Source organism: Mauremys reevesii, linkage group 8, assembly GCF_016161935.1.
Source record: "Mauremys reevesii isolate NIE-2019 linkage group 8, ASM1616193v1, whole genome shotgun sequence".
In the NCBI taxonomy this organism is placed as follows: domain Eukaryota; kingdom Metazoa; phylum Chordata; order Testudines; family Geoemydidae; genus Mauremys; species Mauremys reevesii.
Window position 1 is genome coordinate 52853079 of NC_052630.1, and position 14844 is coordinate 52867922.

At 45.2% G+C, this 14844-nt stretch overlaps 2 protein-coding genes across 4 annotated transcripts in view; one reads left to right on the forward strand and one right to left on the reverse strand.

Annotated features, from left to right (window-relative positions):
• The window catches only part of ACBD6 (acyl-CoA binding domain containing 6), a 165472-nt gene extending 156723 nt beyond the window's left edge, over positions 1 to 8749 (reverse strand). For both annotated transcript variants that reach the window (XM_039483401.1, XM_039483402.1), the window contains exon 1: positions 8089 to 8749. In XM_039483401.1, the coding sequence (XP_039339335.1) occupies positions 8089 to 8274 (186 nt within the window). In that variant the 5' untranslated portion in view covers positions 8275 to 8749. The remainder of the gene's footprint in view (positions 1 to 8088) is intronic.
• Positions 8750 to 8825: 76 nt separating this feature from the next.
• The window catches only part of XPR1 (xenotropic and polytropic retrovirus receptor 1), a 303371-nt gene continuing 297352 nt past the window's right edge, over positions 8826 to 14844 (forward strand). The window contains exons 1-2 of one of the 2 annotated variants that reach the window (XM_039483399.1): positions 8826 to 8954; positions 13723 to 13791. The gene's annotated coding sequence lies outside the window, so the exon portion shown is untranslated. Of the gene's footprint in view, positions 8955 to 13602; positions 13792 to 14844 lie in introns of those variants that run through there. The other variant, XM_039483398.1, reaches the window with a different exon arrangement.

Genomic DNA, 14844 nt, shown 5'->3' on the forward strand with positions numbered 1-14844 from the left:
AAATGCTAAGGGAAATTAGAGAGGCTATCAAAATTAAGAACCCAATAATAGTGGGGGATTTCAATTATCCCCATATGGACTGGGAACATTTCACTTCAGGACGAAATGCAGAGATAAAATTTCTCGATACTTTAAATGACTGCTTCATGGAGCAGCTGGTACGGGAACCCACAAGGGGCGAGGCGACTCTAGATTTAATCCTGAGTGGAGCACAGGAGCTGGTCCAAGAGGTAACTATAGCAGGACCGCTTGGAAATAGTGACCATAATACAATAGCATTCAACATCCCTGTGGTGGGAAGAACATCCCAACTGCCCAACACTGTGGCCTTTAATTTCAAAAGGGGGAACTATACAAAAATGAGGGGGTTAGTTAGACAAAAGTTAAAAGGTACATTGACTAAAGTGAAATCCCTGCAAGTTGCATGGGCCCTTTTTAAAGACACCATAATAGAGGCCCAACTTCAATGTATACCCCAAATTAAGAAAAACTGTAAAAGAACTAAAAAAGAGCCACCGTGGCTTAACCACCATGTAAAAGAAGCAGTGAAAGATAAAAAGACTTCCTTTAAAAAGTGGAAGTCAAATCCTAGTGAGGCAAATAGAAAGGAGCACAAACGCTGCCAACTTAAGTGCAAGAGTGTAATAAGAAAAGCCAAAGAGGAGTTTGAAGAACGGCTAGCCAAAAACTCCAAAGGTAATAACAAAATGTTTTTTAAGTACATCAGAAGCAGGAAGCCTGCTAAACAACCAGTGGGGCCCCTTGACGATGAAAATACAAAAGGAGCGCTTAAAGATGATAAAGTCATTGCGGAGAAACTAAATGGATTCTTTGCTTCAGTCTTCACGGCTGAGGATGTTAGGGAGATTCCCAAACCTGAGCTGGCTTTTGTAGGTGACAAATCTGAGGAACTGTCACAGATTGAAGTATCAGTAGAGGAGGTTTTGGAATTAATTGATAAACTCAACATTAACAAGTCACCGGGACCAGATGGCATTCACCCAAGAGTTCTGAAAGAACTCAAATGTGAAGTCGGAACTATTAACTAAGGTTTGTAACCTGTCCTTTAAATCGCTTCGTACCCAATGACTGGAAGTTAGCTAATGTAACGCCAATATTTAAAAAGGGCTCTAGGGGTGATCCCGGCAATTACAGACCGGTAAGTCTAACGTCGGTACCGGGCAAATTAGTTGAAACAATAGTAAAGAATAAAATTGTCAGACACATAGAAAAACATAAACTCTTGAGCAATAGTCAACATGGTTTCTGTAAAGGGAAATCGTGTCTTACTAATCTATTAGAGTTCTTTGAAGGTCAACAAACATGTGGACAAGGGGATCCGTGGACATAGTGTACTTAGATTTCAGAAAGCCTTTGACAAGGTCCTCACCAAAGGCTCTTACGTAAATTAAGCTGTCATGGGATAAAAGGAAAGGTCCTTTCATGGATTGAGAACTGGTTAAAGGACAGGGAACAAAGGGTAGGAATTAATGGTAAATTCTCAGAATGGAGAGGGGTAACTAGTGGTGTTCCCCAAGGGTCAGTCCTAGGACCAATCCTATTCAATTTATTCATAAATGATCTGGAGAAAGGGGTAAACAGTGAGGTGGCAAAGTTTGCAGATGATACTAAACTACTCAAGATAGTTAAGACCAAAGCAGATTGTGAAGAACTTCAAAAAGATCTCACAAAACTAAGTGATTGGGCAACAAAATGGCAAATGAAATTTAATGTGGATAAATGTAAAGTAATGCACATTGGAAAAAATAACCCCAACTATACATACATCATGATGGGGGCTAATTTAGCTACAACGAGTCAGGAAAAAGATCTTGGAGTTATCGTGGATAGTTCTCTGAAGATGTCACGCAGTGTGCAGAGGCGGTCAAAAAAGCAAACAGGATGTTAGGAATCATTAAAAAGGGGATAGAGAATAAGACTGAGAATATATTATTGCCCTTATATAAATCCATGGTACGCCCACATCTCGAATACTGTGTACAGATGTGGTCTCCTCACCTCAAAAAAAGATATTCTAGCACTAGAAAAGGTTCAGAAAAGAGCAACTAAAATGATTAGGGGTTTAGAGAAGGTCCCATATGAGGAAAGATTAAAGAGGCTAGGACTCTTCAGTTTGGAAAAGAGAAGACTAAGGGGGGACATGATAGAGATATATAAAATCATGAGTGATGTTGAGAAAGTGGATAAGGAAAAGTTATTTACTTATTCCCATAATACAAGAACTAGGGGTCACCAAATGAAATTAATAGGCAGCAGGTTTAAAACAAATAAAAGGAAGTTCTTCTTCACGCAGCGCACAGTCAACTTGTGGAACTCCTTACCTGAGGAGGTTGTGAAGGCTAGGACTATAACAATGTTTAAAAGGGGACTGGATAAATTCATGGTGGCTAAGTCCATAAATGGCTATTAGCCAGGATGGGTAAGAATGGTGTCCCTAGCCTCTGTTCGTCAGAGGATGGAGATGGATGGCAGGAGAGAGATCATTTGATCATTGCCTGTTAGGTTCACTCCCTCAGGGGCACCTGGCATTGGCCACTGTCGGTAGGCAGATACTGGGCTAGATGGACCTTTGGTCTGACCCGGTACGGCCTTTCTTATGTTCTTATGTTCTTATGTCCATGCCATAAAAAAGCTTAAGAAGCTCCAGTTCATGTCAAACAATCATGGTCTGTGGTTTGTTTTCTTTACATTACTCAACTGAAGTAGATTGTAAAGCAACTGATATCCAGACTGCAGGTTATTTCCCACCAAATCATAAATTCTTTTAGGCAAGTCAAACTTGGACCCTAGCTCCAGAATTCGATAGTACAGCTTTGAATGTAGACCTGAACCATACTGGGACCATCTATATGCAATCAGCTGACCAAGTGACCACAATTTCCTAGGCAGAAATGGAATTCCTTCATGTAGTTTGGCCTGCACTGAAAGGGCAGCTGAAGAAAAGCCTCACTAATCTGCACTAACTAGTGGGGTGGGCCTAAATTCAGATCAGTCAGGGTTGCAAATTAGCAAGTACTGGGATGGACAGGAGAAGCATCAGCTTCACTGGCCAATTAGTAAGGGTTCTAAGCCCTGAATGCCAAGGAGGGATCAGGAGGTAACATGGTGTTCTCCATTAGATCAGGGAGAATAATGTCACTCATATTGACTCAGACCAAGCACAACAGTAGTGCTACAATAAACTGTAAGCCCCCCCACCCCCAAAATCTATTTTCAGTACAAACTTGTGGTTTAATCATCTTCTACTGTCCCTGAAAAATCATCACATGGAAGCATTTCCTGCACCCATCAGTGTGAGCCCTGTTTCGCTATGAGTGCAGGATTTTAATACTTGAATTTTGTCTGACCGCCCCATCATTTAGATCAGTGCTTCTCAAAGCCAGTCCGCCGCTTGTTCAGGAAAGCCACTGGCAGTCTGGGCCGGTTTGTTTACCTGCCACGTCTGCAGGTTCGGCCGATCGCGGCTCCCACTGGCTGCATGGTTTGCCATCCCAGGCCAATGGGGGCTGCAGGAAGCGGTGCGGGCTGAAGGATGTGCTGACCGCCCTTCCCACAGCCCCCATTGGTCTGGAGTGGTGAACGGCGGCCAGTGGGAGCTGCGATCGGCCAAACCTGCGAACGCGCAGGTAAACAAACCAGCCCAGACTGCCAGGGGCTTACCCTGAACAAGCGGCGGCCCAACTTTGAGAAGCACTGATTTAGACAGTTATCAGGAGAGCCTTCTTCAAATACTGCAGCTCTTTCATTGAGTCTGATCACTCAAGAGTAAGGCTGCGAGTTTGTCATGGAAGTCACGGATTCCATGACTTTCTGTCATCTCCATGACTTCTGCAGCAGCCAGTGCACCTGGCTCAGGGACAGGGACAACGCAAAGGCCACTGCTGAGGCAGTCTCGGGCCACCACGTCCCCCAGCAGCAGAATTTGGGTGTGAGAGGGGCAGGGGGTTGGGGCACCAGACGGGGCTCGGCGGGCTCTGGGCAGTGCTTACCTGGGGGCGCTCCTCAGACGCTGCGACATCCCCCTTGCTCAGCTGCTTGGCAGAGGCATGGCCAGGAAGCACTGCATGCTGCCTCCACCCAGAGTGCTGGTTTCACAGCTGCCATTGGCCGGGAACCGTGACAGGCAGCGTGCATTGCAGCCTGGCCAAGCCTCCACCTAGGAGCTGAGCGAGGGGGGATGTCGCTGTTTCCAGGAGCCTCCCAGGTAAGTGCTGCCCAGAGCCTGCCTCACCCCATCCCATACCCCAAACCCCTACACCCCTCCCACACTCAAACTCTGCTGCTGCTGGGGGCACGGAGCCAGGTAAGGAGCCTGCTGGCCCAGCCAACTCCCCCCCAGCACCAGTGGGGGTCTGCTCCCCCCACCCCAAGCAGCCTGGACACCCTCCTCCTGCACCCTTGGGGCCCCAGGCAGTCCCCCCACACACATGAATTTCTGTTTACTGCCTGTGACCTGTCTGTGACTTTTACTAAAAATACCCGTGACTAAAACGTAGCCTTACTCACGAGGCACTGGACTCTTGTCAACTAGTTATTCTATTTCTACTTTGGATACTTATATGGCCCCCATTACTGTAGTGCCTGAGAACATCACAATCTTTAATGCATTTATCCTCACAACACCAATTTTACTGCTGGGGAACAGAGAGACTAAATGACTTGCCCAAGGTCACATAGGAAGTCTGTGGCAGAGCAGCGTTCTGACACCAGGTCTCCAGAGTCCTAGGCTAGCACCCTTACCCACCGGACCATTCTTCCTCTCTTAGGGTACGTCTTCACTACCCGCCGTATCGGCAGGTAGCAATCGATTTCTCGGGGATCGATATATCGCGTTTCATCTAGACGCGATATATCGATCCCCGAACACGCTCATGTCGACTCTGTAACTCCACCAACGCGAACGGCGGTAGCGGAGTCGACATGGGGAGCCGCGGACGTCGATCCCGCATCGTGAGGACGGTAAAGTAATGCGATATCAGATACTTCGACTTCAGCTACGTTATTCACGTAGCTGAAGTTGCGTATCTTATATCGATTTTCCCCCATAGTGTAGACCTGCCCTTACTGAAGTTCAGCCCTAGCAGGCCCTGGCAACATTGTCTCACTAGGGCCAACAACTGAACAGTTCCCTTATTTTCAAGCTTCTGACACACAAACAAAATTGCAGATAAAATTAATAAAAATCTGAAACTGACTCCAATAAAAGGTAGTAAAACTCCAGGAGAAAGTTTATATATCTAAATAGTTTTAGATAAATAATGTACAGTATTTTAACAGAGAACTCAGCTGTTACTGTCATGTCTTTTATGGTGGTGTTGCCTCTTAAATCAAAGCCTTTTGTGACAAGAAATATTGACTTGAGGACAGACAAGGATGTCAAATCAGGGACAGCAAACAGATCTAAGTCAGCACCTTTTGCACACAAGTAATACTATTGTCCACTGGATAATATATTAGCAGCCTATTATGCATATTGATATGACTTTTGTGACTAGAAAGAGGTTGTGTTAAGTACTGCAATTTTGTCTTAAATCACAAAATCAACCAAAAAATCGAAGTTAACAGGGCTTGATCCTGCAGCAGCTTGCGCTTGCAAGACACCCTCTGACTTTCACTGGAGTGATTCCCACCTCTGCAATATGTAGGCTCTGTCCTTAACCAGTCCCACTGTGTCTAGGCAATGCGAAACACAGAGTCTTCTATAAGGTTAGTACTAATGCACATGCTCAAACACAGGAGGATGAGGTAAGAACAGAGTGGAAGCCTTGCCTACAAACATCCTGGACTCTGGAGGCAAGATACTCACAAGATTTTTTTTTTTTTAAAGTACAGACGAGTCTCATCTTACACTGAGGTTACGTTCCGCTGTCAGCGCATAAAGCGAAAAATGTGTATAGTCAAAATTACATTGAGTGTAATGGCGGGAGGAATCGCCCGCACTACAGGAACAGTATTTAAATTGTTATTTTTCTCTTTTTTTTGTTTTTGTTTTGTTTTTGCCCACCACACAAAGCTGAATTCGCGCATGTTAAATGCGCATAAGATGAGATTCGCCTGTATATTTGTTCTGTATTAGTTGCATACACGATATCCCAAAATGATACTGTTAATGCATACGGTCAACAAGACACAGATTATGTTGTTACTCTCTAGGAGCAGTCAAAAGCATCGCACACACCTCTCTGCCAGCAGTCTAAAACCTCAGCTATTGAAACATGTGGTGACTCAATGCAATTAGCAGCTCCCTTTTGCTTGGAACAAATCGAGGGTTTGTGAAAACAATTTCTGAAGAATTTCCTCCTAATAATTTCAAGCTAAACAACATTAAGCACCTCATTTCTCGTCTCACAACTGGCAATGAGAAATCCTCTGGAGCCCAATATCAGATGTCAATGTAACCATAAAGCTGATATACTGTACTGTATTCCCTTTATGACCCAGTGGAGCTATGAAACACTTAAGATAGTATGAGAAGCTCACACTGTGAGCAACGGGACCCTCCTGGACCCTCCAGGGTTTGTTAAATGTTTACACAGGCAGGACTATATCCACAGTTGGACAGCATCAACATGGTAACAGCAGCAACTATTTACATGGAAATGCAATAGTAGGTATTTTAGTTATTTCTAATGCAGTAAGCATTTGCCCTAAATCAATCAATCAATCATTCTACTTATACTCTTCATTTCATCTCACATTCCAATCTGTTCTATTTTCTCATGTTCCCTTCATGATTCTCTGCCATCTGATCATCAACTCCTTAACCTCTCCACAAGATTCCCAGTGCTTGTCTCCTGCTGTCTTGGACAGGCTACCCAGCTATCCAGTCTTCTTTTTAAGCACACTATCTGATCCCTTCACTGCTGCACACTCATCTCCTGCTGATGACTGGCAGTTTCAGTCACACTGGAGGCTCCAGAGAGCAGCTCCTTTCATCCTCTAACACAGCAGTAGTCCCAAACAGAGGCAGCTAGGTTAGCAGTCCCTCCTCATTTCCCGCTCCTTTTACAGTCCAAAGGTTGGACACCTGTAGAAGCAGCGGAAAACACAGAAAAGACCAAGCAACATGTGACCAGCTAGCTCTTCAATGGACTACTTATGTGCTTAAAGCTAAACCTGATTGGGGCCTAAGTCAGTGCCTTAAATCTGATGCAGGTGATGGAACGTCTACTATCTGCTGCGTGGTCTGCAATGAGAAGGGGGGGGGTCTTAATTTAGGTCATGATAGAGAGACATCTGTTATAAAACTACTGTCTCAGTTGGCACTCTCCTTCCATGTTGTCAGTTTCAATACATGGTCTGGTTGAACATGGAAATACCCTCCTATCCTTACAGGTAATTCCCGAAACCACTTGAGAAACGTTGCTGTGGAAAAGTTAGCACTGCCACTGCTCTTTCATTCAAAGGCCCAGTCCTGCAGTAGGATCCGCATGGGTTGGCCCTTGCTCTCACATGGAGCTCCATTAACTTCAGAGGGTTCTTCACATACACAAGGGTCCTAAAGTAACAAAAGCTAACTTGTGCTCTGCCATCAACTGATGGTGGCTGATCTCCACCTCACACTACATCCAGCCTGAAGTGACAGCTAACACATGGCCCCCACCAGGCTGGACAAAGGTTGAAATACCACCCAGAGCTATGCACAGGCAGCAGTATCAACCCCAAGCATTGAACAGTCATGAGTCAGGCCTCCCCCACAAACAGAACAACAACAAAACCCCACAATATTTCTTTATAACGAGGACATTTTAAAATAAATAAATGCACAAGAATCCTTGTCCTTTACTTTCCAGCTCCAGGGCCTTTAGGGCGCCGTGGGATCCCGTTTCCCAGCTTCTCTCTGCAAGCACGAGGCCTGAGACCTTTCTAAGGTCTGAGATTCCCTCAGAGCCACGGGGCTCCCGGGCTTTAGGCAGGACCCACGATCTTGGGACACTCGCGGTGCAATGGCGCAGGCGTGGGAGCGCTTAGCAGACCCTGCCTCAGCGTGCCCGGCGCTGGACAGAGGCGGCGAACCGTGAGGGAAGCGCTAGAAGGGGGGAGTCACCGCCCCAGCCCGGCCCTTACCTGCTTGTACCTGGCGTACAGGTAGAGGAGCTGCTCCCTGCTGGCCACCTGCATCAGCCCCGGCAGTCGCTCGGCCGCCCGCTCGAACTGCTCCGCCAGAGCCCGGGCCTCCTCCTCCGGCCCGGCCGACTCCTCCCCGGAGCTCGGGTCCCCGCCGCTGTTGCCGGCCGGGAACGGGGAAGCCATGGCCAGCCCGGCCGCCCCCTCCCTCACTGCATCGCGGTCCGTCGGCCGCTCCGTCCCCTCCCGCGGCGGCCCGCCCCTGCCGGTAACTGCCGCTGGGCGCAGCGGGGTCCGGGCCAGGGCGCAGGGTGAGCCTCTCCAGGGACTCGGTGCAGCGCTGCTAGCGGCGCGGGCGGAAACGCGGCCACCGAGACAGAGGTTCCGCCGCGCGGGGAGTCTCTGCCCCTGAGAGCGGGGGCTGGTGAGGCGCTGAGGGCCCAGGGTGGGGGTTGCTGGTCGTCTTCTGGGATACGGGACAGTGCCTGCTGGTCGGAGCAGGGAGCCCAGGGCAGCAGCCTGCTTGGGACCCTCTGAAACAAATTGGTGGCTTCCTAGTGCACATGTACCTATCTAACCACAACCACCCATTAGCACAGCTGGTGCTCTTAAGACTTCAAGATCCTCTTAGCCCTTGAGGTGACATCTCAGTACATGACTATTCACGTAGGTTTTTCTAGAACATTCTGTGCTAATTTTTCCGTCATAAATACACGAAAAGGGAAGAATCTGCCAAAACATTCTAGTAAACTATCTACGTCACGTGATACTGCAGTCTAGAAATGCTATGTGATGCGATCTAGGGTGCACCAAGAGCCCAATTACTACATAAGGGCTGACTGTAAGAAGCTACTTTACACAAACAGGTGACTTCTCACACAAAGGTGGTACCATTTCTAGAAATGTTGAGCCAGTCAATTTAAAGAAGATTTAGGGATTTATCATGAGATGCTTTTCCTTAAAAACCTCGCTAAATAAACAGGGCTCTACATTGGGTAAATCTGATGCTGTTGATAATATTTGCCAAACACTCATGCATGTTTGAGTGGGACAAGACGCAGTCCAATGTATAATCTCTGGAGAGCCTCGAGGAGAGAGGATGTGATTATTAGTAATGCCAAACTCAAGCTTACACCGCTGCCATTTAAATATAAATCATAGCCGCCTTTGAGTTCAATGCCCTCTGCAGTTTAGTATAGTTATTAATACAGTATGGTCTCATATTCTCACTATTAACACCGCATGGAATGCCTTTAGTCCTGCATATGATGCCAGACTTGTTTTGAAATTGGAAAAGAAAAACCTTCTATATAAAAGACATCCTCAAGCAGCTTCTCCTTTGAATTCAGGTTTTGTTTTGAGAACAGTGTTTCACATAACTTAATACAAGTAGAAACATTTGCACAACATTTTTAAAATTTCATTACAGGTTTTTTTTAATTATCTTTTTTGTAATTTAAACTTTCCCCAGGAGCTCTAGTATCTAGAATTGAAATGCAACAGCATCCTTCTAGGGCAGGAGAAGGAGAAACTGACCCCCAAAAAGGTGAAACTTGCCAAGCTAGTTTCACTGTCTCAACTAAGTGAAATGCAAAAGATAAACAGTACTACCAACAATGGATTAGCAAATTTTAATAATCTAAAGTATTATTAGTAACACAGGGAAGGATTTAGGCCAACATTTTCAAAAGTGAAGTGATTTTGATGTCCAAGTTGAGTCACCCTAAAGGACCCTGATTTTCTGGAAGTGCTAAATCCCCCTCCCCCTCTGAAAATCAAGCCCCTTTAAAGTCAAAACCTGAGGAGGCACCCAGAATTGCTAATCATTTTACAAAGTCTTGGCCTATTTATTTTCTAATATATACATTTCATCTTGACTGTTTCCCTTTAACAAAGTAGAAATCTTACAGAGGTGAGGTCCGTTAATAAAGGAAGAAGAGGCAGCTGGGTTTTGGAAGCAGGATAGTCCCCTGGATACCTTGGCTCAGGTGCAGTTATTCTCATGATCATTTAGGGGCAGATCCATAGCTATGGTGCTAGTGCTAGTGGTTCCCTGTTAGTGGAATTTTAGTACACATTTTTTCTTCCCCTCTCATTGCCAGTCCTGAGTTTTAGTCATATTTCAGGCTCTTCAAACCAACACATCCCTCTTCAGGAGAGGCCAGGGCTCTTTTTCATGGCCAACATCCAGCTAGAGGCACACTGCCTGGGGAAGCCCTTCTGCTTCTCCCACAGGATGGCAAGTTTGCTCTTCTCAATGAGGAGGATGTTCAAGTTTTGGATCATGTTCCAGGATACAGCCCTTCCAGGCCCCATTGTTGTTGAGACTAATAACAGCATTATCCTTCAAGCCAATTTGGCACCAGATAAGAAACTCCAGGAGATCTCCTCTGTCAGTTAACTCAACAGATGAGGAGATAGAAATGGGTCATGGTTCAGAACTATTCAAATGGTATCTGAGCTGGGTCCTGATTTCATCTGCATCTTTTTACTATGCTTATTTAAAGCAAAGTAACTAATGGTTAGAGCAAGGGATTAGGTCTCAAAGGATACCAGGTTCTAATCTGCTGCTACTACAGACTTTGCTGTGAAACCTTGGGCAAGGCACTTCAGCTCATACTTTCAAACTTAGATCCATATTTAGGCCTCGAAATGGAAAAAGAAATGGCCTGAAGTCAAGGGGAGCCACATGTGCCTCTGAAAATCAGGCCACTTCTCTTTAGGGGGCTAAATATGAATTTAGATGCTTAGCACGGATACACCTAAGTTTGAACATTTGGGGCAAAGATAGTCAGATACACAGGTCCATCCAAATGAATGCAAATTAACCTTTCTTTTATTCCACACCATTAAGGTTTCTGTAGACACCACATATATTTTGTTTTTTTTTTAAGAATGTTAGAAATATTTTCAAGATGTTCTAAAAATTGTCATTGGGACTGTTGGTGTCACTAGGCATAAATCTAGGTAACTCGGGAGGATGGCTTTGGGCCTATGTGACCCAAAGTACCTTTATGTAAAGTGCTTTTGTTAGCCTTACTAAACTTTTGTAACCTCTTGTGTTATGTGCTGACTACTGGCAGCTGCAAGGCTGCTTGACACTAGATGTAGCCAATACTAAATAAGATAGGCGGAAAGCAGATGCTGTAATTAAAGTTATATGCATGAGAATGTAGCCCCCACGGTGGGAAAGTACAGATAACTGTTCACAGAAGAGGTACTAACGAGCTAAAGTGGTTTTTGCCAAGTATTATTTAACCTGTTTAGTGTAATTGCTATTGCAAAGTGTATTTGGTACATGGGAATAGACGGGAGGGGCAAGAAGGGGGGTAAGGGGGAGGAGTGTGGGGGGAATGGAAATGCTTAGCTGAAATCATGTATAAAGAGAGAGAGCTGTTTGTATCTGTGTGCAGGATTTGAGATTGCTATGTCTCCCTTGCACCTTATTTGGGATCAAATAAACCTGGTTTTGCTTCTCCACCCTGGTGTGTTAATTAGTGCGGCGCACACCGGGCAACGAACCCCCACTGTTGCTGTCCTCGGCCCTCTGTGCCGGCAACAGGACTATATTTTGCATCCTTCCACCTAGAAAGCCATCTGCCTTATTTATCTTGGCCTCAACTGTGCAGAACACAGAGGGAGAGAAAAATTATAACCAACATATTAAAAAATGACCCATATTGTAGAGCTGGTTAGAAAGCCAAAATATTTCCCATGATAAATTTTAAACAAAAAAATCTTTGTTAGAAAATGTTTGGTCAAAACATGCTGGTGGCCTCAGGGGAAGATTTGAACTGATTCAAAATAACAATTTTCACTTCAACTCGACATTTTGACTTAAAATCAGATTTTATTTTTTTTAAACTGAAAAAGTGAAACAAAACAACATTTTAAGTTAAAATGAAAATGGCAAAATAAGAAATTTGAAAGGAAAATTTTTATTTTGAAATTTCCCACAGGAAAACTAAGTTTATTTGGCCAGACTGATATTTTCCCATGAAAATTTTCATTTTTGAGGAAAGCTTATTTTTTGGTGGGAAAACTTCATACATGAAAATTTTCACCAGTTCTAATAACTAACACGTATATAGCTATCACAACTTTGTACTGATATGTTGGGACCTACTGGGACTAGACCAGGGGTTCTCAAACTTTTGTACTGGTGAGTCCTTTCACACAGCAAGCCTCTGAGTGCGACCCCCCCTTATAAATTAAAAACACTTTTAAAGAATATTTCACAGTATTGTAAATGCTGGAGTCTGGGGTGGAGGCTGACAGCTCGCATCCCCCCATGTAATAACCTCATGACCCCCAGTTTGAGAACTTCTGGGCTAGAAGGACAGGGCCGGCTCTACAGTTTTCGCTGCCCCAAGCAGCGTGCTGAATTGCCGCCGGACGGCAGGGGCAGTCATGTGCGCTTAGGGCGGCAGGTGCGTTTCTGCGGCAGCGGCAATTCGGCGGCAGCTTCTATGTTTAGCTGAAGCTGCCGCGGACAGCTAAACATAGAAGCTGCCGCCAAATTGCTGCCACCGCAGAAACGCACGTGCCGCTCTAAGGGCACAAGGACTGCCCCCGCCGTCCGGAGCGGCAATTCGGCGCGCTGCTTGGGGGCAAAACAACAGGGACTGCCGCCCCTTTCAGATTGCCACCTCAAGCACCAGCTTGGAATGCTGGTGCCTGGAGCCGGCCCTGTAGAAGGACATGCTGTGTGTTTCACTTGAACACTGGGGACCTCCCTTTTCCAATGCTCTACAGCTTCAGTTCTAATCTAAACAGGTTGTGAGATATTAGACCTTAAACATCTCACTAGAGGAAGACTGAATATTGCCCAAGAAAATTCCACCTGTGGAGGAAAAGGAAATATTTTTGTGTCAGGTTGATTTTTAAAAGGCAGCCATTTGAAGCAGAACTAAGAGGTTTGGAATGTTAAAAGTAGTCCTATCAGAGACAGATCATCATGCAAAGAGCATCTGAGGAGCATGATAACTATAGTTGATTACAGGTCTCTGCAGTGTCACTTACCCTCACCATCACATATGTAGTATAGCTATTGTTTCTCTTTATCCTTTACTACACTACGCTGTATGAAGAGCGAATAGCAAAACCTATAATTAAGGTAACATAACACTTTTTTGGTGGGGGGGAGTGGAGTTAGAATAGCAGGGGATGTTGTGGCAGGACTGGGTGACACTGGAACGGTTTTGTGTTTTAAATGAGGCATAACTGGAATAACAGGGGATCCTGCAGCTCTCATATGGGTTGAACCACTCATACCTTTCCTCAAACTGTCCCCTGACAAACTTCCAGCTCTGGGTGATCCTTAGCACCCAGAAACCCAATGAGGAGGAAAAAATCAGCAGGATGGGGTAAATCCTCTCTCAGAGAGTCTGTCAGGCTTAGGTCAGGGTAGTGTAGTTAGTCCCCTGGATAGGATGTCCCACTGTCCTGTTACCTGGTCATCTGGGAAACCCTCAGCCCTTTTGTGATGCCAAGTGGGTGATGGTTCTGGAGCTGGGGCCAGCTGAGCGGGGGTGGGGGTGGAGAAGAGGAGATCAGGAAGGGCTGAGGACTGCCTGGCTCTTCCCACATTTTTAAAAATTAGGTGACACCACATTTAAAAATTGTTCTTTGTAGATCAAGGCACTGATCCCTGTGAAGTGGCCAGAAGAGCGTGACAGGACAGACACATGGATAGGATACAAGGTAAGGGAGAGCTTTTTCAGCTCTAAGGCATGTTGAAGGGGAAATGAATGGCTGTTACCAATCAAATACTAAGAGCATTGGTACTCTGGAGGGAGTAGAACTACGGACTGTTATTAGAAGAAATTCAGACAAGTGGGGAAGAGCAGAGGTGCTGGAACAATTTTTATACTGGGGGTGTACCGATCATGGAAACTAGGTATTTAGTGTTTGTTATTACTACTTAAAGCCAGACAGTGTGGCAGTAGTTCCAGTACCACTGGGAGGACTGAGATAGAAAAGGTCCGTGCGCAGAACAGGGTTTGCTCTCAGGGGCTTCAGAGGGGGAATACATCTGCTAACTTCTTTCTGTTAGCTTAATTTGCCCCTTTTTTGTTGTTGTTCTCCCTTATAATAAAAACACCCAGGATGGAGATGATGAACTACTACATTACACTCAATATCAAATATACCATTACCTGCCTTAGAGTTATTGACAATTCAGAGAGAGCGAACCTGATATGCTTATGGGTCAGTGTAGATTTCAGTCTTGGAGATGTATTCTAGAAGTCTCATCCTGTCACTGGTGAAACATCCGTGGAGCTTCTAAAAGTTATAGATGGAAACTTTCTAACACAAAAAGTATTGCAACCAACCAAGGGCAACTCTGTATTAGGCCTCAATCTGGTGGATAAAGATGAATTGATCACAGCGGTATCAATTAATTGTTGCTTAGGTGCAAGTGATCACAATCTAAATCCATCTGCTATGTGCAAACAGAATATATTCCTGACCTGTAATACATATCGTTAGTGCTTTAAAAAGGCCAGTTTCTCAAAGCTGAATGTAATTATTCTTGTGAGTTGCTCCCGGTGTGGTGCTCTGCTCTGTTCAATGTTGATATCAATTGGCTGCGTGCATGTTCCCTCTGTGTGCTGTCCCAGCTCTGCGCAAATAGCTGACACAGCAGACCCCGAGAGAACCCTCAATGACCACAGACTCTAGTAAGATACGAAGGCATGTTGGCCAGGTTTATTGTCGAAGAGAAACACAGTCTCCAGCTCTCCGGCATAAAAG